Source organism: Dictyostelium purpureum (assembly GCF_000190715.1).
Source record: "Dictyostelium purpureum unplaced genomic scaffold DICPUscaffold_335, whole genome shotgun sequence".
Lineage (NCBI taxonomy): Eukaryota > Evosea > Eumycetozoa > Dictyosteliales > Dictyosteliaceae > Dictyostelium > Dictyostelium purpureum.
Genome location: NW_003519671.1, coordinates 1 through 21,395, shown reverse-complemented (window position 1 = coordinate 21,395; position 21,395 = coordinate 1). Strand labels below are relative to the sequence as shown.

Genomic DNA, 21,395 nt, shown 5'->3' with positions numbered 1-21,395 from the left:
GGTTCATATTATTTACATCTATTTTATTTTCTGTAAGCATTTGACTAAAAATGAAATTAAATATTGTTTCATCTTGACATTGTAACAAATAATTGTAGAATTTATCTTCAACATCGCTTTCTTCATATCCAAGGCCATCTTCCAACGAGAATTTCACAAACAAGACTTTGATAGCATTTAAATTGTTAAATTCAATTGAAATTTTAATTAAATCTAGTTTTTGTTTGATTTTAGTTTGAAAAGTAACATTATTTAAAACCTTGTATAGAATTTCTATATCATGGACTCGGTTTAAGAAAAGACGCACTCCTTTCACTGTGGCAATAATTTCTTTACCACCTTTTATGAAATCCAATAATAATGAAATTTCTTTATTTCTAATAAACCATTTTAAACTATTTAATTTACTGAAAGATATTTTATAGCCTAAATAATATTTATTTGATTTATTTAGCTCGATGGTCGTTAATGGTGAAAATGATTCAAATATAATTGATCTTATATAAACATTTCTAAAAATTTTCCAAAATAATATTTCTAAACCATTATTATCACTATTACCAATTTTATTATTATTATTATTATTATTATAACAACTATCCATGTTTGTGTAAAAATAATATTAATCGATATGATAAAAAAATAAGAAAAAAAAAAATTGGAAAAAAAAAAAAAAAGATTTTTTTTAAATAAATTATTTTAAATAATTTTTATTATTTTTATTTTATATTTTTTGTGTATATATAAAAATTATTTAATTACTTCCATTGCTATTCTTTTGTAGAAATAATATACATTTATTTAATTATTCTATTTTTAGTTTTATTTTTAATTAAAATAATAATAATGAAAAAAAAATTATTTGAAAGTTTTTATAAAAAAAAAATTATAAAAAAATATTTTTTTTTAAATTTTTTTTAAAATTTATTTTTTATTTTTTTTTTTGTGTTCATTTACTTTCATTTATTTTTTTTTATTTTTTTTAATTTTCACAATAGATATTAAATAGTATCTATATATATATAAAATATGGAAGAAATTAGAAAATTAATTAATGATTTAGGTTCAGATAAATCAACTCAAGGTAATATAAATTATTATTATTATTAAAATAAATTTTAAAATAGAATATTTATTAATTATTTTATTATTCATTTTATAATATTATAGAATCAGCTACAGAAGATTCAGTTGAAAATATTATTAAAAAAATTCAAATAAATAAAAATAATGTTGAAGAGAATACATTAATTTACAAGACATTAGCAGATTTATCAAAAATTCAAGATAATAGAGAAACTATTATTAGATCACCATCCAATATCATCGAAAAAACATCAAAATTATTCGAATTATTATTACCAAACGATGAAAAATCATTCGAAAAAGATATTACAAAAGAAGATGCTGAATTATTCTCAATGATTTGCAGATTAATTGGTAATTTAACTTATGAAAACGAGCCAAATAGAGAATACATTTTTGACAAATTCCCATCAATTTTAAGATATATTGTTTATTTAATTAACCAATCAAAATATTCATCAGTTCAAAGAACTGCATGTGCATCAATTGCCAATCTTTCTTCCGAAACTGGTTCGTATATTGATAAACTATTTTTAACCATTTATATATGTATATAAATTTAAACTAACTAAATAATTCTTTTTTAATAATATTTAGACTTTATTCAACTTGAATTCTTTAAATTAGGTACTGTTTCAATTTTAATTGATATTATTTGCGCTGAAAATTCAAATGAAGAAGTTAATCAAATGGCAATTAAAGCATTTAGTAATATTATTGACAATGGTAAATATTAATAAGCTATATTTAAATACAATGCAATTTGTTTACTAACTAAAATTTAAATCCATTAAATTTAAAATTATTTTAGAGGAAACTCAAATGAATATTCATTTTAAAGAAGTTGAAAGATTATTTAACTCATTACAAAAATCACTTAATAATGAAGGTTATTATGAAAATTCATTTGCACAAGATTTAGTTCAATCATTATCAGTTTTATCACAAAATAGTAAGTAATTTTATTTTAATCAAAAAAATTAAAAAAAAAAAAAAAATTACTAATAGTATTAATTTTATTTATTTTTAGAGGATTTACAAAAAGAAATTTTACAAGAAGGATTTTTAAATAATTTATTAGAGTTAATTGAAAATTCAGAAAAACAAAGAGAAATTATTAATGAATTTAAAGTTGAAGATATTGAAAAAGATAAAGATATTTCAGTTGCACCAGTAACATCAGAATTAATTTTCAAATTAGCAGATAACGATGACTACAGACAATATTTCTATTGTAAAGGTAATAAAAATATTATTGACAGAATGATTACAATAATGACCACAGCAACACCAAAATATCCAGAAAGCGACGATAAAGCACCATTCAAGATTATGGATCATAATAAAGTAAAGAAGAATATTACCAAAACTGTTGCACTTTGTTCATTAGAAGATGAAGTTATCGATAAGTTTATCAAAACCCCAAAAATATTTATTGACCTTTTAACTGATCCATCTGAAGACCCAGAAAGAATTATTAATGGATCAATGATCATTGGTAACCTTGCAAGAAGCGAAATGAATTGCAAACTATTAAACTCATATAATGTTATTGGTATCACCTCTGAACTCATGAAAAAGTTCCCAAATTATCAACCAATTCAACACTTTGGTTTATCCTGCATTAGAAATTTAACCCTTCCAACTGTCCACAGAGGTTTTATTCCAGATAATACATTAATGGAAAATGTTGTATTCAATATGAAGGTACACAACCAAGTCATTCAATTCGCCGCTGTATCATTACTTAAGAATTTCGTTGGCTCTGCTCAATCAAACTTTAAAACTATTGCACAATTCCCAGATGCATTACAATCTTTACTCGATTTAGCTAATGGTAGAATACCATCCAGTATGGAAGAGTCTGCTGAAGCCAATTCTGCTCCACAACAACTTGACGATGCTAAAATTGAAGAGCTTGAAGAGAAACAACAAGAAGTCGAAGAGAAATCAATTGAAAAGGAACAAAAGAAAGAAGATAATATGACCAAAGAAACTAAAGAAAACGAAAAGAAAAAAGAAAGAGATATGAGAGTAGTTTATGAATCAACTAGAATCATACTAAGATTCGTCGAAAATCAAGCAGAAATTGGTCTTGAAGATGATAAAAAAGACAACCTCATCAAAGAAGCCATCGAACCATTTTATACTTTATTAAAATCTCCATTCCCAATTCTTCAAAGCGAAGGCGCCAAAGGTTTAGCCTACTGTATGAAACATAATAAAGATTTAATTACTAATCGTAATGATTGGTTAACTGACCTCATCGAAACCCTTAAAGTCTCTATGGTTACATTCCAACAATTAGAAAGAGAGAAAAAAGTTACCGCAACCGACCCAAATCATCAAAGATTACTCCAACAATTACAAGCAAATTGCCAATATAGTAACGATCTTCAACAAGCTGTTCTCGCCATCATCTATGGTTTCTCCTTAGCTGATGACTCTATCATTAGTAAAATGAAAGAACAAAATATAATTCAAGAATTAAAACAATTAAAATCAAAACCTGAAGCCTCTCAAATTTTTATTCAATTAGTTCAAAAAATTTTAACACAATTAACTCTTTAAAATAAAAGTATATGTATTTTTTTTTTAAGAAAATAAAAAAAAAAAAACAAATTTATAATGACGAATAAAATATTAAAAAATTGTATTGTTAAAATAATAAAATTAAATAAAAATAAAAAAATATTTATATAGATAAAAATTATTAAGTGCAAGCATTAAATTTCATTATTATCGCTCCATAATTTGTGGGGATTATTATTTTTTTTTATTTTTTTTTAACATAAAAACTTTTTTGGGGTAAGTATTAATATGTCACCCAACACAATATTTATGATATATTTATTTATTATTTTGTTTTTTTTTTTTTTATATTTTTTTATTACAGAAGAGTGTTATGTGTTAAAATCACTATTTGTTAATTTGTTATTAATTCATTTTTTTGTTTTCTTTTTTTTTTTTCTTTGTTTTTTTTTTTTTTTTTTTTTGAAAAGTATATATGTTAAGTTGTACTAGTATTTGTTATAATAAATTTTAAAAATGAAAAATATTGCTATAATAGGTGGTGGGGCAGGGGGGTTAGTTTCTTGCAAATCAGTTTTGGAAATTGAAGGTAATAATTATATACCAACGGTATTCGAAAAAGAACCAAATTTGGGTGGTATCTGGGTCACAAAAAATACAAAAGTTTGGAACTCATTAAAAACCACCATAAGTAAGCTATCTTGTGTATTCTCTGATTTTCCCTTTGAAGATGATGAAGAAACAAAAGATGAATTCTTCTTAACACAACCACAACTATACAAATACTTATATCAATATGCATTGCATTTTGATTTAATTAAATATATTCAGTTTAATAGTAATGTAGTAAAGGTCTTAAAAGAAGGAAATGATAAATGGAAAATTCAATGGACCGATACAACTGACCAAAGTGCAACACCGGTATTAAAAGAAAGAGTATTTGACCAAGTGATCATATGTAGTGGTATAAATAATAAACCAGCAAAATTTGACAAAGATGAACTACTTGAAGCATTTACCGGAAAGCTAATCCATTCCAAGGACTATAAATCACCAGAAAGCTATAAGAACAAAAGGGTACTTGTGGTTGGCAATTCAGAAAGCAGTACCCACATATGCACAGATCTAACAAACCATGCACACAGCGTTCATCAGCTAATAAGAGGCCAAAAAGATAAATGGGTAATTAACCGTGACGTTACTTTGACCCTTAATAATGGAGCCCAAGTAAAGATGCCCATTGACTTTGTTTTTTATATTAGAAACCAAAACTATGAAAATTTATCACTGACCAACACAGAATATAACAAGTTTTTAAATAAATCTTTTCAAAAACTATCAAAAAACAACCACGAATGTGAACAACTTCAATTTAAGAAATCATTCGAAATGCCTCCATACAGTATTATCACCTGTGATGAATACATATCCAATATAAAATCAGGGAAGATTCAAATACTAAAAGGATACTCTTTAAGTGACTGTAAAGGAAAAGTAATCACCCTCGAATCAAACTCACCAGATGAAAATGGAAATAGATATTTTAAAAATGAATATTTAAAATCGTTAGAATTCGATGATATTATATTATGCAATGGTTATAATTTGGATCTATCTTTTTTAGATACTGAAATTCTTCAAGATATTGAATTCATTCCAGACGATTATAACCAACCATGTATATTATACAGAGGAGTTTTCCCAAAAAATTTAAAAAATATTGCTTTTGTTGGTTTAATAAATACACCATATTATACAAGTAAGTATAGACCATTATTATTTTTTTAATCATTATTATTTATTATTAAATATTAATTACTTTATTATATAGCATTGGAGCTAATGGCTAGATTCGCTTGTTTGGTATTTAGTGGTAAAAAACAATTGGCTGCAAAAGATGAATTTGACATAAATTTAAAAGAACAATATGAAATTAGATACAACTCTATAAAAAACCAACATTTTTCATTTGTTGACCATGTTATACATTCTGATCAATTGGCAAAAGAAATTGGTTGTTTACCAGATTTCGATGAAATTAAAAAAACCAATACTGAACTCTATGAAATGCTATGGAACGGTTTATTCTGTAATGCTTGCTATAGACTTGTTGGTGAAAACTCCAAACCATCATTATCAAAAAAAACTCTAAACTATTACTATATGATTTATAAAAAAATTACTGTAAATGAAAAATATTAATAAAATAAATAAATAAATAAATAAAAAGTTTTTTAAATTTTATATTTTATATTTTAAATTTTATATTTTATATTTTAAATTTTATATTTTATATTTTATATTTTTTTAGCATGCTATGTTTAATAACTAAATTTTAACTTTAATGTGCATGCAAAGAACCATTATTATTTGTACAAATTAGCATGACGCGATTAAATGAATTTAAAATAATATCACAATAAAAAAAAAATTAAAAATTATAAAAAATAAAAAAAATAAAAAATAAAAAATAAAAAAAAAATAATTAAAATTGTTTTTATAAATTTTAATTTATTTATTTTTTTTATTCTAATAAATAAATAAATTATAAATAATCCAAAAAGATAATAGATATAAAATGGATAATAACAACAATACTACTACAACCTCCACCTCTTCCTCACCAAATATCGAGGAAAAAAAAAAAATTAATCATTTGGTAGTTTTACAACATGGGTTACATGGTACTTTCGAAGATTTCAATACAATTAAAAATCACTTTATAAAACAAAACTATGACAATTGTGTATTTGTATGTATCTTTTAAAATAATATTAAAATTTTAAAAAAAATAAATATTTTTATTAATATTATTATTGTTATTTTTATTTTAGATATCTGCAAAAAGCAATAGTTATTTTTTAGCAACACATGACGGTATAAATAAAATTGGTACAAGATTATATAAAGAGGTTTTAGAACTATATGAGCAATATGATCATCCAGAGAAAATTTCAATGATAGGACACAGTCTAGGTGGATTAATTACAAGATATGCTATTGGACTATTATATAGAGATGGTTTTTTCGAACGTTGTAAACCTGACCAATTCATAAGTTTATCATCACCGCATTGCGGAAGTAGAAGACCAAGTACAACAGTATTTAATAAAATTGCACATGTATTTGTTGACAACCTTTTATCAGTTACCGGTAAACAATTAATTTTAAATGATCTACATTCATTAGAAAGTGACTCACCAAAAACAACAACAGTATCACCAACAGCAGCAGAAACAACAGCAACATCAACAACAACAGAAACTGGATCCCCAACCATAACCATTATTGAAAAAAAAGAAGAAAATGAAATTATTACAAATGACCAAAGTGTACCATTGCCATTGCTAGTTAGAATGACTGAGGGTATTTTCTTTGAGGGTCTTAAACAATTCAGAAAGCGTGTTCTATATTCTAATATTTACAACGATATCCAAGTTAATTTTTGTACCTCTGACATTTCTGCTAAAAACCCATACACACTAGGCAAAACTATGAAGTATGTATTATTTTATTTTTTTAATTTAAATTACCACCTATATATTAATATTTTAAAATTGTTTTATTTAGATTCACAGAAAAATACAAACATGTTATTGAAGAAGAAACCATTTTGGATATTGACCCAGAGGTATTAGAAAAACTCGAAGAGGATGAAGATTCAAATGAAGGCTATAAAGAATCAAACACCAAACAAACAACAAAAAAACCTCACTATCACCATGATGACAGTAAAATTGATGAGTTTTTCACTCACGATACACATCACTTACATTTAAAAAGAATTTTAAAGAATCTAAGAAAATTAGATTTTGTTCGTTACCATATGTATTTCAAAAACTTTTTATCACATACCAATATAGTAGTAAAAAGAGAGTCAATTAATGGCGAAGGATGGGATATAGTTGATCATCTCGTCGACCACTTTGAACCATAATTAAAGAGAAAAACTAACCAAAAAAAATATAATAGTATATATATCATATACTATTAAATTCCGATACATTCATATAAAAACAAAATAAATAAAATAAAAAATTTTCCTTCTAAAAAAGCTATTGTAAAACTTTATTTATTTTTTTCTTTAAAGTCTAATCTTTGGAAATTTCAATAACCATTTTACCTAGATGGTTACTATTGAATAATGATAAGAATGATGGAACAATTTTATCAAAACCTTGGTTAACTGTGTGTTTATCTTTAATTTTACCTTCTTTTAACCACTGAGATAATTGTTTAATAGCTTGTGGGTTTTTATCTGCATAGTTAAATACTACGAGAAAAAAAATAGTAAATACAACCTGGACTATTTAAAATAATAAAAATTAATTAACTATATGCTTACCAATAAAACCTTGCATTTTTGAACTGGTTTTAAGGAGTGGAATTTGGAGACGTGGACCAATATCTGCGCTCTTGTTGTATGCACTAATAACACCACAAAGTGGAATTCTGGCTTTGAAACTAAAATAAAACATAAATAACATTATTTTAGTAAATAATATTGTAACTCATTTGAAAATTTAAAAACACTTACTTTAATAAAGGCCAAACAGCATCAGAGACTTCACCACCAACATTTTCAAAATATACATCAACTCCTTTTGGACAAGCTGCAGCCAATTCTTCCTTATAATGTGGACTCTTATAATTAATACCAGCATCAAATTTCAATTCATTAACCATGAATTTAATTTTATCTTCAGAACCAGCAATACCAACAACTCTTAAACCTAAAATTTTACCAATTTGACCAACAACCTAAAACAATTAAATTAAAATTGTTAATAATACTAATTTATAATTTGACATAAGTGATATTAAACCATACATACACTTCCTACTGCACCAGATCCAGCACTTACAACTAAAGTTTCACCGGCTTTTGGTTCACCAATTTCCATTAAACCATGAAAAGCAGTTAAACCAGTCATACCCAATAAACTTAAGAAACTTGGTAATGGGGCCATTTTAGGGTCAACCTTAACCCAGTCTTTACCAACTGAAACAACTGCTTTTTCTTGCCATGGTAACATTGCTGCAACGTAATCACCAGCTGCAAAGTTGGTAACGTTTTTACCAACTTTTTCAATTTTAGCAACACAACCACTTAAAATTGGTTCATTTGGTTTAAATGGTTCAATATATGATTTACCTAATGACATACGACCTTTTTATAAAATTAAAATAATTAATAAAAAGATATAAAAAAGTTTTGATATTTTTTTAATTATTACCTCTTAAATATGGGTCTACAGAGACATCAACTAAACGGACTAATACTTTATCATCTGGAATATTTGACTCATTTACCTCGACGGTATTTTGAATGAAATCGTCCTTATTTGGTTCCCTAGCTTGAATATTATCTTTCAATAAAATCTGTTTAACTTGTACCATTGTTAACAAAATTAAAAAATTTAAGTTATATAAGTAAAAAATAAATAAATAAATAAAATGAAAAAAAATCCAATTTATTTAAAATTTTATATAAAAAAAATTAACCAATAAATAAAAATTATTAAATTATCAAACTTATGACTCTTTTTAAAATGCTAGTATGTTCACACTACCATTTTAATTTCACACACATTTTTTTTAAAAAAATTAATTATTTTTATTTTTATTTTATTAATTTTTTTGAAATATAAAATATGGTGGGTGGTGTTAGGTTATACCTAAAATTTTTATTTATTGTATAACATCCCATAGTATTCCATAATATGTGGGTTTTATTTACTATGCTATTTATTTTTCTTTTTTTTAATTTTCTATTTTTTATTATAGCTTACCCATAGTTTATTATAATTTGGAGAATGTTTATATTTTATTTTGAATCCGGATAAGAACACAATTTTTTTTTGTAAACCTTTATTTAAATATTTATTAAATATATGTGATTAAAAAAATGTAAATTTTAAATATGTAAATTAAATATTTAATTTAAAAAATTGAAAATATAAAAAAAAAAAAATTTAAAAAAAACTAATAATTATTAAAACAAATGTCACTATCTTTTATTTTTAATTTTTAATTATTTTTTTTAAAAAATGATTATATTATTTTATAAATAAAATTAACTATAGATTTAAATTTATTTAAATTTTAAATAAATAATTTATTTACTAATATTTTTATTAATAAATTGAAATTGATTCTTTTAATTTTATTAATGATTTATCTGCGTTTATAGACATTTGTTTTACTATGAAATATTTTACAAGTGACTCTGAATCAATTAAGATGTCCTCCAAGTTCATTTTATTTGATTTTTCGTTTATTAATTTTAAGATTTGATCAAATGCCATATTTTCTTCCAATATATTATTTCTTTCTTTTAATAAAATTGATAAGCACATGAAAATTGGTATATTTTTAGTTAGATAGTTGCTCCATAATATTTCCCAAAGAGTTTTGACGTCAGCAAATGAAAATTCTCTCTTGAAACAAATTAAAATAGACTGAAAGAAAAAGTACATATTTTCGCCGTTGTTTTGTTCCAAATGAGAGTATAGTTCTAAATCTATAAACTTTAAAAGTTTTGATAATGTTGATAGTTGAGTGTGCATACCGTTTTGATCCTTGTGGAAATTACTCTCTAATCTATCCATTAGGCCCTTGAAGCACCAGAACGACTCTACCTCTTTGCATTTCATAACGTTGAGAATGGGTGATAATAAATCACTCATACCTTGCACATAACCAATATCGAAATTAAAGAATGAATATGTGAGCAATATATCATTCATTAGCTTTAGGTTTGGATTTTGGTCAAAATCATCCTCTCCATACACGAACATTGGATGCAATCTATCGGTTCTAATGACATCTTTACGAATGAGCATTTTTCTAGATGAGTATTTTGAAAATCTTGATTCTTGTTCGCATGATATAGATTCCCATTGTCTCTTAATTGTGAAGTACTGTTGAGTTTTTTCATATTTAACCACTTCTCTGCTAGAATAAGTAGAGTCAAATGAATAGAAACCCAATAAAAATGGCCAAACGTCTTGACGAATTGAATCATCAATACCTCCATAGAATATTTTCTTTAATAATATTTGTTGGTTTGCTAAACATATTCTTCCTTCGTCATCAAAATAGCTATACCATTCACTTGGTGATAAAGGATTGCATTCTCTTCTGTTTACGCCCAACTCTATTGAAAAGTTGGATGATGATATATTAAATGGTGTAAAATAATCGGTTGATGCATTCAATGATGATGTTGATTCATTTAATATATCAAAATATTGATTATTTGGATTCTGTGGTGATAATTGTGATCCTATTGATGATGTTTTTGATCCACTAATTAAATTTCTAAAATGATTATCTATTTTCTTTGCTGGTTCTTCAAAGATATCTATTGAAAATTAAATAAAGAAAATGATATTAATATATTATAATTTTATATTTATTAATTTCTATTGAAAATAATTACTTTTTTGTACAGATTTTGCCAACTGGTTAACCTTTGCAAAGTTATCAAATATACTTGAGGATATTTCACGTTTTAATGCTCTTTTATTTGTTGGTGAAGTCGATAATGAGTTGTTATCGCTATCTCTTTTATTTGCTTCATTATCGCTGCCAACACTTGTTGATAAATATTTGGTAGTTGATGGTGATGGTAAAGGTGATGTTGAAATGGATGTATTATTTTTTTCAATTGGTATTGGTGATGTTGGTGATGTAGATCTAGATAATAGTGATGATAATGATAGACCATTGGTAGATTTACTAAATGATGTTGATACTGATGGTATTGGAGGTTGTAATACAGATGTTGAACTACTAAGAATGTTGGTATTATTTGATTTGGTACTGTTGGAGCTATTAATATTAATATTACTACTTGTATTGAAACTCGTATTTGTACTATTGTTTCCACTATTATTACTATTAAAACTATTGGCTAATGATACAGATATTTCTTGTGCTTTCTTTAATTGGTTAGTTGATGATAAAAGTGAATATTTTGAATCTTTTTCTTGATTGTGTAACTCCATATCATGTTCAAATGTTAAATCTTTATTAAAATCCTCTTCTAATTTTTGCTGTCTTTTTAATTGTTGATATAGTGATTCTTGCTGGGGTTGCTGCGGTGATAATGGTTCACTAAAGAGCTGCTGCTGTAATGGTTGAGGCTGCTCTTGGTCCTCCTCATTATAAAACTCTGACAAATTCATACTTGATAAACTTCTTTGTACTGGATCTGAAAAATCAACAACTGTAAAAAAATTTGAATCAAGGTTTGATCTAAAAAAAAATATATTAATATTGTTGTGTTATTTTATTAATAAATAAGGATGATGCTATTTAGTTTTTTAATTACTTTTTTAAATGTATAATTTGTGATAATGATTTTAAAAATTCTCTAACACCTCCATGTTCAAAAAAGAAAGGAAAGAAAGCTGTACCCTTTCTACTGGTGATTATAATATATGGTGTGCCTATATTTGGTGTATACTTTTTAATTGACTTTAATTCTTTAATATGCACTCTTACCACCCATGAATTTTGGTCATCAATTTCAACAATTGTGCTGGCTGCTAGTGGATTTTTATTAAACATTGTATTTGCTGATGCTGGTGATGATGTATTTGAAACAGTTGATGATGATGATGATGTTGGGGATGAAGGTAATATAATATTACTATTATTACTATTACTATTGTCATTATCGTCTTGTGAAGTATTTTGACTATCATCTTGATCTAAATCTGGTATCCAACATAAATATATAGACCCTTTATCTAAACTACATATTGATATTGTACCTTTTATACCTTTTTCTATTTCTGGAGGGTAGACAAATACATTCTCTTTTGAAAATAAAATTCTCTAAAAAATAATAAAATTTGAATTAATAACAAAAACAAAAAAAAAAATCTGATAGATTATTATTATTTTTTTTATTATTATAATTAATATTATTATTGAATAAAATAATTTGAATATTACATTTGTAAGCATTTATAACATGTATGATATTTAATATAAATATAAAATGTAAAAATTTGTTATTGTTTAAAATAAATCAAAAACTTTTTTTCCAATAAAAATTAAAAAAAACAAAATAATTTAAGAAATAAAACTATAAAATATTGTTGTATGGTATTGATATATTAATGTAATATAACAACACGCTACAAATAGTTTATTAAAAAAAATATAAAAAAAAAATTTATTAAAAAATGAAAAAAAAAAAAAAAATAATTAAAAATAATAAAAAAAAAAAAAAAATAAAAAAAATATTTTTATTTTTTTTTAATTTTATTTTTTTATATTTTTTATAAATCAAATAAATACCAATTAAACACACTCAACATCCATTTTAATTTATTTTCGATTTCTTTAATTATTAATTATAATAAAAATCTGTTATTAATTTATTTTTATTTTATTTTTTTTTTAAATATAAAATTAATACTTTCTCACCACTAAAACAAATAACATTAAATTTAACCATAGTGCATGCACTGTGGTTGTGTGTCCCACATTTTTATTCTATTATTTACCTCATTTAATCTTTATTTGTATATTGTGTGTATAAATTAATTAATCAATATTTGTTAATGCAATTATAAATATTAATATCGATATTAACATAATAAGAAATTTGATATCTCTTCTTTTATTCATTTACAATAATTGTATGATTGGTCCCACTCCATAATAAATAAACAAATGATTATGAATTACATCTTTAAACTAATTAATCGATTTATTTAATTTTTACAATGAAATGTAATCAATAAAAAATAAAGAAAAATTTTCTATATTGATTTCCTTTATTAATTTATTTTTATAAAAAAAAAAAAAAAAAAAAAAAGTGTAGACACTATCACTATTTTATTTGAATTATAAAAATAAATTTATTTATATAGGTAAATATGAAATTTAAAATAAAAATATTGATTTTTATTATAATAAAAAAACTAAACGGTAAAAGTGATGTGTGTGGATAAAAATAAAAATTATAGGAAAAAGATCTTTTAATCTTATTAAAATTAAAAATATCATTATTTTTTTTTGATTTTATGTGAGTTTTCATAAGAAAAAAAATGTATGAATCTTGTTTTTGTGCCTTGTTCCTATTTTTTTTATAAAAAGACAAAATATGGGTGGGGTATTGTTGAAGTAAAATATGGTTTAAATTTGTCATTTTCTTTTTAAAAAAAAAAAAAAAAAAGCGGAGCAGAAAGAATTTGGGTTGTTAAAGCAAAAAAAAAAATTAAAAATAATAAAAAATAAAAAAAATAAAAAAAATAAAAAAAAATAATAAAAAATAATAAAAAAAAAAAAATCCACACAATTAAACGTGTTATTTTTTAATATTAATTTATTTTTTTCTTATTCCACTATTTTTTATAATATGTACAGGACAACATTAATAAACCCTCTTTAAACAATAGTAAAATAATATATAAAAATTTGTATGTTTTTATTTTTTTCACACACCCACATCTAATAATACACTTTTTTATTTTATTATTTTTTTTTTTTTTTGTAAATTTTCTTGTTTTTATTCACATAATCCAGACTGCAAATAATTAATTTTCAGTTAATTTATTTTAAACTATTTATTTATTTCATGTTTTTATAAAACTATAAATTTATTTGTTATTTATTTATTTATTTATTATCCTATTTATTATTTATTTAAAACACTGTTTTTATTAAAAAAAAACAACAAAAAATTATAAGAAATTTTCTTTTTCATAAAATTATTTTAATTTTTAACCTTTAAGGAATGCTAAAACAAACTATCAAGAAATGGAACCAGTCAATCGAAATCTATGAGAATGGCAACACACAAGAGTCAATAAGAATATTGTCATCCATTGATGCTACATCAAAAATCAATTATAATATTGGTGTTATGTATATAAAATCAAATAATTATAGAAGCGCAATAGATTATTTCAATAGATCAATAGAACAAGACAAATATTTAGCAGCATCATATTTTATGAGAGGAGTTGCACATCACTTGGGTGGAGATTTAAATCATGCAATTGTAGATTACGACGAAACTGTTTCAAAATTAAGAGGTCACGAATATATCGACTACAAACAATTGGGTTTGGATCATAAACTATTATTGGCCGAGATTTTATTCAATAAAGCGTTAGCATTAGGTAGAGCTGGTTCATCAGTTGCCTCCCAAGCAATACAGTGTCAACATCAACCAACCGATATGCAGATATTTAAAGATCAATGTAGAAAAATTGCTGATGGTTCTCAATCAAATTTTCACACTAGACCTATACCTTTAGGCTTATTATTCAAACCACCAAGAGTCAGCGAGGGTCAAAGTAAACCTAAACAACCTGTACAGGCACCAACCCCAACTACTGAACTTTCAACCTCACCAACAAGTTATGTATTAAAAGGTCCTTCTGTTTCACCACCAGCTCCATCCCCATCATCGGCACCTCCCTCATTACCACCAACACCTACAAGAGAACAAACACAAAACTCTGCATTACCACCCAAACCACCTTCTAAACCATCATTTGGTTCACCTTCATCATCATCATCATCATCATCCTCTTCCTATCCATCAAATATATCATTATATAAACCATCGCCACCAAAGCCACCACCATTACCATCAAAAAAACTACCATCAAGACCCATTAGTGCTGTAATATCAGAGATGAAAGTCACCCTCAAAATATTTTATATCGACAGACGTTTAATTCAAGTACCAGTACCATGCACAATTTCAACATTAAAGCAAAAAATCGAATTAAAGTTTGAACTTAAATTGGATAATCAAATTGAAATTTCTTTTATTTTAGATGGTCAAAAAGAGTTATTAAATAACCAGGTTCAATTGGATAAAATGTTATGTATGGAAGTTAATGAAGTTCATTTAAGAGACAGAGAGTATTATGAATTAGAACAAGAACAAGAACAACAACAACAACAACAGCAATATGTGGAGCCTATTAAAAAACCATCATTATATAAACCACCAAAGCAACAATTTTATCAACCTTCACAGCAAGAGGAAACACCCGTACCCAAATCAAATTTTGTAAATTTAAATAAAACAACTTATCCATTACCCAAAACCTCACCATCCCAACCATCATTGTCATCAGCTCCACCAAAACCACAATACTCTACCTTAAGAAATAGACCTCCACCACCATTGGGGCCATCCTCACCACCAGGTACATCATCTTTTTCAACTTCACCACCACCTTTAGTTAAACCAAGATCCATTTCACAAAGTACTCCACCTGCTATACCAGCTAGAAATAAACCATCACCCCAACAACCTTCTTCATCATCAACATTTAAAACTAATCCAGTTTCAATACCTCCAAGACCCCCAAGACCAGGACTTTCTCAATCACACTCTCCACCATCAAATAATTATTATTAAAAATATTCAAAAAAAATTATAATTTTAAAACTATAGTATATTGTACTATATAAAAAATATATTTATTATATAATAATAATGGATAATATATAGTATTTTTTTTTATACGAATACCTACGCTGCATCAAAAAACAAACATTTTATTTATTATAGAAAATAAAAAATTAAAAAAAAATAAAAAAATAAAAATAAAAAAAAAACATTGTTTATAAACTTTTATAAATTTTATAAATTTTATAAAAATAAAAATAAAAATAAAAATCTTCCAATAATCTGATAATTTAATTAAACTTTTCAAAAGAAAGGTAGTAAGAAGTAAGAAAATTTTTATTATAATACCACGCACTTCATCAACACTATTTAGTGCTTCTTTTTAGTTTTGTTAAAACTAAAAAAAGCGGAACTCTGTGGGAAATTTAAAAAAAAACTTTTTTTTTTTTTTTTTTTTTTTTTTTTAAAATTATTTTATTTTATTTTTTTTTTTCTCAAAATATTTTATTTTTCATTTCCGTAATTCCAATCTTTTTTTTTTATTTTGTATTTTTATAATATATTTAGTATTAATTAATATCTAATTAATTAAACATTAAATCATGAATCAAAAAAATAATTCAATATTGTTAATATTGGGGACTATTTTTATAATTTTTAATATTAATATAAATTATGTGAATTCAACACCATCAACTTATAAACCAGTTATTTTAATGCATGGTTTTGCATTAAGCAATAAATGTGGTACTTATCAAGATTGGAACCATTATTTAGAATTTATTAAAAAATATAACCCAGGCCAAATTGCTGTTTCTTTAAAGTAATTGTTGCAAATTTGTAATCTATTATTTATTATTATTATAAGTTTACTTATTACCATTTCTTATCATCAATATTAATAGTGTTGATAATGGATTTAAATCAGCCAAAACAATGTTTAAGCAAGTTAATGATGTTTATCAAGCTATTAACGACATCGTTCAACATAATAATGCTTTCGATAATGGGTTCCATGTTATCGGTCATTCACAAGGTGCATTAACTTTAAGATCAATTACCGAAATCTATGGTTTAAATATTGATAATTTCGTATCTTTAGCTGGTGTTCATATGGGAATGTAAGTCATTACTGGTGTATAGATTATAGAGGTTTTTTTCTGGGTAAATTTATATTAATAAAAAATTTTAATGTTTAGTTATGGTGTAGGATTTACAAATAACTATTGGTTTGGTAATTTTACAGATAAGGAATTAACCAACCTTTTATACACAAAGACATTCCAAAAGGATTTCTCAGTTGCCAATTGGTGGACCGATATTGACCACGAAAGATATCTTCGTGATAACATGTTTTTACCAATTATCAATCAAGAGTTAGAAGAAAAGATCCCAAATTACAAAGAAAATTTCATTAATAGTATTTCAGGTTCATTCAATGCTTTTGGTTCACCACAAGGTAAGAATTTACTTATATTATTCCCACTGTTTTTATAAATAATAATATTAATTTAATTTAATTTAATTTTTATATTAAAGATGGTATTGTAGTACCATGGATTTCAGAATTATTTGGTTCTTATGATTCAAATTTAAATATGGTTCCAATGGAAGAATCAATTGTTTTTAAAAATGATACTTTTGGATTACAAACTTTAGCCAATCAAGGTAAATTAAATTTAACAACTGTCGAAGGTGTTAAGCATGCTGAATGGCTTTCAAGAGAGGATTTATTCGTTAAATATGTATTACCATTAATTTCCAAATAATAATTCAAATATTTTTTAGTATATATCAAATATTAGAATACTTTTTTTATTTTATTTATTTTCTATTTTTAAATATAAAAAAATAAATAAATAGAAATACATGCACATAATAATAGTGTTGGCATCCACTTTTTTAAAATAAAATTTTTTCATTTTATTTTTTCATACCCATTATTTTAAAATAATTTCTAATTTTTTTTAAAAAATAAAAGATAAAAGGAATTTGAAGCCGAGGATGATACGGGAAATAAAATTACAACATAAAGATAATTAGATAATATAATAAATAATAATAAAGATACAACAATTAAAAATTATATTTTCAAAAACAATAAAGTTCAAACTCAGTTAAGTGGTTATCAGGAATGAAATTAAGTAAAAATTTAAGTAAAGTTTGCAAATATGTTGAACAATACAAACCATCAATTTATGTGTACCTCAGCAAAGTATTTCGGGATTTAATATGGTGGTTATTATTATAATCAAAGTTGCAGATTTAATAACCACCAAAGGTTTAATAGATTTAATTGTAAAATATAAAAAATTGGATACACTAAAAGGCCACATATTAGCTTCGATTTAATCGACCGAAATATTAGATTATTTATTTGAAACTTACCAGGACAAATATTTCCAACAAAACAATAACAATTGGCAATACATCTCAAATCTCCAAGTAATCGAACATTACGAGAAACTAATGACAAGTCTTCAAAGAAGAGCATTATTAAATCCATCACTTTATGTCCGCTCTAATGTGCATTTTTGTTTAAATTACGATTTTATCAAAAGTTTAATCTGTGACGAGATGTACAACCAACTGGATGCTATTATATCATTGTTTGAAACTGGTAAAGTCGATTGGTAGATGCACAAATTTTATTGGGAAGAAACTAAAAGAACACTTTGATGATCCAGTCCTTTTTAAAATGGGTAATGAATAAGAGATCAAAAGCTTTAGAATTTCCAGTCCTAATACCAGGCTACTTTGAAGATATAGATTTAGAATTTCAAATCTATGGCAGGACAAGTGCAATTCGGTTTTCCTCAGTGGAGTATTTTATAACCCTATATAAATGTAATTTATATAATAAAATATTCAAAGATAATGGATATATTTTTCTCGATTCAATCAAAGAAACTTTATATCCACATGTATCAACTGAATTTATGGAGTTTTTTAATAAATACTTTATTGGGGTTAAGAATTTTCAATTTACAATGGAATTTTAAAGATATCTAATACAAATTGGAAACATAAATGTAGTAAGGCTTATCCATATAAAATTCAATATACTATTTTCAAGATTCTCTCAAAAGACTTCAAAAGGTTTTTTAGAAATAAAAGAATTAATATCAATTGCTTTAAAAAAAGACTATGTCAAAATTTTTCAAATTTTAGTGCACTACATCAATTTAACAAAATTAGAATGTGAAAAGGTATTAAAAGAAACAAAATTTTCATTAATAAAGAAACCATTCTTTTAAAGAATGATTAATAAACTATCTTTATTTTTTAAAATTAATTTAATTATTCTCTTTTGTTAGATTAATCTCAAATTATTGCTTTTTATTCTTAATTCTTTTAGTGATTTTGGTAAATGGTCGTAGGGTATTGGATAAAAAGGAGAGCTATGGTCTTCACAAATTATTGTTTCGATTGTGTCGGGTATAACTTTTGAGTAATATTCCAAATATTTTACCTCGTCACCCAATATTAATGTCTTTACAGTAGAGGGAATATAAGAATTTTTGTTTTTGATGAGACGATGTATCTAATATTATTTTAAAAATTAGTTTATATAATACATTGTTTTGTAATAGTTTTAATAAAAATTACTTACATTTAATGTTTTGACCGAAGGTGGAATTGAACCTTTAGCGAAACAATTGCTATTTGATTCTAAATATTCAACAGAGTTTGGAATAATGTCAGGAAGCAATAATTCGTCACCAAAACTAGGAATATTGATTGAAAGTGATTTGCAACTTGAAGGGATTGAACCAGAATCAAATTTAATAAATCCATCTGAAATAATAGTTTCAACAGATTGTGGGATGGAACCAGATAATATAGGATGAGGTCTTTGTGATATAATTAGTTTTTTAATTGATGGTGGTAATAAATCTATTGGGAGAGGAAGTGTACACGGAGATGTAACGGTAAGAGTTGTTACTGATGGTGGAATGAATTTGATATATTCTGGATCAAGTGTTGGAATTGTTAAATCTTTGCACAATGGTGGAATTGGAATCGGGTGTTTAGGTGAATAGCAACGATAATCTAATGTATGAACTGTATTTGGGAGTAAATCCATTGGAATGAATTGATCATAATAAAATCCTAATTTTAAAACCTCGAGTTGTTGTGGAATTGCACCTGGCGATAACTTTTGATTAAAACTATCTCCAAATACAAGAACTTTCAATCCTGATGGTAAGACACCCTCTTCAATAGGTAGATTATAGTCTTTGCTAAGAGTGAGGTGTTTTAAAGTTGATGGAAGTGAATTGGGTAAAAGCTGTGTTGTAAGTGAAAGTAAAGTTAATGATTCTAGATACTTTGGCAACACTCCTGGTTTTATTTGTTTGGTATAGCCCATTGTTAACTCTTTGATTGATTCTGGCAAGATATTTTCAAATATTGTTTGATTGTATTTGTATGGCAATGTGAGAGAGGTCACACTGTCAGGTATTGACCCATGCTTTATCATTTGACTAAACTTTGAACCAATTATTAGATTGGTAATGGATGAAGGAAGAATGCCACTGGGAAGCTCTTGATTAAAACTTAGACCCAAGTCTAAACTTTTAACATTAGGTGGAATGGAACCATTTTTAAACTCCCCTTTGAAAGTATAGCTTTGTTTTAATGGCATATTAAAACTCCAGGATAGAGACAACACCTCGACAGAGTCTGGAATTGATCCACTGTAAAGATGTTCATTATAACGCTCGCCCATATCTAATATTTTAACAGAGTTTGGTATTTCACCTCCATACAATGGTTTATTAAAAGATTTTCCTAAAAACAACTCTTCGACACCTTGTGGAATTGCGCCCTCAACTAACTCTTGGTTATAGTTATTCCCAAACACAAGTTTCTTTAATTTCCCATTATTTGGTAATACCCCCTAATCAACGATTTGATCAAATAGATTCCCAAATTTGATGGACTTTAATGAGTTGTTTGGTAGGGTATCTTTTGGAATTATTTGATTGTGACTAGGGTATCTTTTGGAATTATTTGATTGTGACCATTGGCAAAATGAATAATTTCAGCTGAGCTATGTAATAGTAATCCCTCTTCGATAGGCTCTGCAAAATTAATAACCACTGTCGTTCTATAATCTATAAACTTATCGTTTTTAATTTCTTCGTTTGAATTATAGGTAATTGCTGAATATTTCTTGAACTGCTCCAACTTTGAGCTTATGAACCATCTAAGATAAACATTTCTCCAAATAGAGAAAAATAATATATCACTATCCATTATATAAAAACCAATACATATATTTGAAATATTGATTTATTCTTTTAGCAGTGTTTATAAACAAAAAAAAAAAATAATAAAAAAGAAAGAAAATGGAAAGTATAAGAAAAAAAAAATT

At 25.1% G+C, this 21,395-nt stretch overlaps 9 protein-coding genes across 9 annotated transcripts; 6 read left to right on the top strand and 3 right to left on the bottom strand.

Annotated features, from left to right (window-relative positions):
- Positions 1–1,029: 1,029 nt before the first annotated feature.
- DICPUDRAFT_40381 (uncharacterized protein) lies at positions 1,030–3,657 on the top strand (the record flags this gene model as incomplete). Its single annotated transcript, XM_003292288.1, has 5 exons — positions 1,030–1,084; positions 1,171–1,596; positions 1,684–1,812; positions 1,898–2,038; positions 2,117–3,657. The coding sequence occupies 5 exons, from the start codon at positions 1,030–1,032 to the stop codon at positions 3,655–3,657; spliced, it is 2,292 nt and encodes a 763-aa protein (XP_003292336.1).
- Positions 3,658–4,131: 474 nt separating this feature from the next.
- On the top strand, positions 4,132–5,875 carry DICPUDRAFT_57884 (uncharacterized protein; the record flags this gene model as incomplete). The annotated part of the gene is made up of 2 exons (XM_003292287.1): positions 4,132–5,377; positions 5,450–5,875. 2 exons carry the CDS (start codon positions 4,135–4,137, stop codon positions 5,818–5,820), a joined length of 1,614 nt encoding a protein of 537 aa, XP_003292335.1. The 3' UTR covers positions 5,821–5,875.
- A 321-nt stretch (positions 5,876–6,196) lies between these two features.
- On the top strand, positions 6,197–7,555 carry DICPUDRAFT_157035 (uncharacterized protein; the record flags this gene model as incomplete). The annotated part of the gene is made up of 3 exons (XM_003292286.1): positions 6,197–6,370; positions 6,453–7,117; positions 7,189–7,555. The coding sequence occupies 3 exons, from the start codon at positions 6,197–6,199 to the stop codon at positions 7,553–7,555; spliced, it is 1,206 nt and encodes a 401-aa protein (XP_003292334.1).
- Positions 7,556–7,658: 103 nt separating this feature from the next.
- DICPUDRAFT_50359 (uncharacterized protein) lies at positions 7,659–9,158 on the bottom strand. Its single transcript, XM_003292279.1, has 5 exons — positions 8,856–9,158; positions 8,454–8,788; positions 8,156–8,379; positions 7,964–8,082; positions 7,659–7,891 (listed from the first exon to the last, which is right to left on the bottom strand). The coding sequence occupies exons 1-5, from the start codon at positions 9,016–9,018 to the stop codon at positions 7,710–7,712; spliced, it is 1,023 nt and encodes a 340-aa protein (XP_003292327.1). The 5' UTR covers positions 9,019–9,158; the 3' UTR covers positions 7,659–7,709.
- A 597-nt stretch (positions 9,159–9,755) lies between these two features.
- On the bottom strand, positions 9,756–12,597 carry DICPUDRAFT_89768 (uncharacterized protein; the record flags this gene model as incomplete). The annotated part of the gene is made up of 5 exons (XM_003292278.1): positions 9,756–10,984; positions 11,063–11,880; positions 11,957–12,203; positions 12,288–12,465; positions 12,586–12,597. The coding sequence occupies 5 exons, from the start codon at positions 12,595–12,597 to the stop codon at positions 9,756–9,758; spliced, it is 2,484 nt and encodes an 827-aa protein (XP_003292326.1).
- Positions 12,598–14,377: 1,780 nt separating this feature from the next.
- DICPUDRAFT_99304 (uncharacterized protein) lies at positions 14,378–16,262 on the top strand (the record flags this gene model as incomplete). Its single annotated transcript, XM_003292285.1, has 1 exon — positions 14,378–16,262. One exon carries the CDS (start codon positions 14,378–14,380, stop codon positions 16,022–16,024), a length of 1,647 nt encoding a protein of 548 aa, XP_003292333.1. The 3' UTR covers positions 16,025–16,262.
- Positions 16,263–16,617: 355 nt separating this feature from the next.
- DICPUDRAFT_157031 (uncharacterized protein) lies at positions 16,618–17,784 on the top strand (the record flags this gene model as incomplete). The annotated part of the gene is made up of 4 exons (XM_003292284.1): positions 16,618–16,838; positions 16,921–17,136; positions 17,215–17,474; positions 17,555–17,784. 4 exons carry the CDS (start codon positions 16,618–16,620, stop codon positions 17,782–17,784), a joined length of 927 nt encoding a protein of 308 aa, XP_003292332.1.
- Positions 17,785–18,484: 700 nt separating this feature from the next.
- Positions 18,485–19,272, top strand: DICPUDRAFT_82943 (uncharacterized protein; the record flags this gene model as incomplete). Its single annotated transcript, XM_003292283.1, has 3 exons — positions 18,485–18,640; positions 18,703–18,862; positions 19,052–19,272. The coding sequence occupies 3 exons, from the start codon at positions 18,485–18,487 to the stop codon at positions 19,270–19,272; spliced, it is 537 nt and encodes a 178-aa protein (XP_003292331.1).
- Positions 19,273–19,610: 338 nt separating this feature from the next.
- On the bottom strand, positions 19,611–21,277 carry DICPUDRAFT_40402 (uncharacterized protein; the record flags this gene model as incomplete). The annotated part of the gene is made up of 3 exons (XM_003292277.1): positions 19,611–20,014; positions 20,063–20,918; positions 21,119–21,277. The coding sequence occupies 3 exons, from the start codon at positions 21,275–21,277 to the stop codon at positions 19,611–19,613; spliced, it is 1,419 nt and encodes a 472-aa protein (XP_003292325.1).
- Positions 21,278–21,395: the final 118 nt, after the last annotated feature.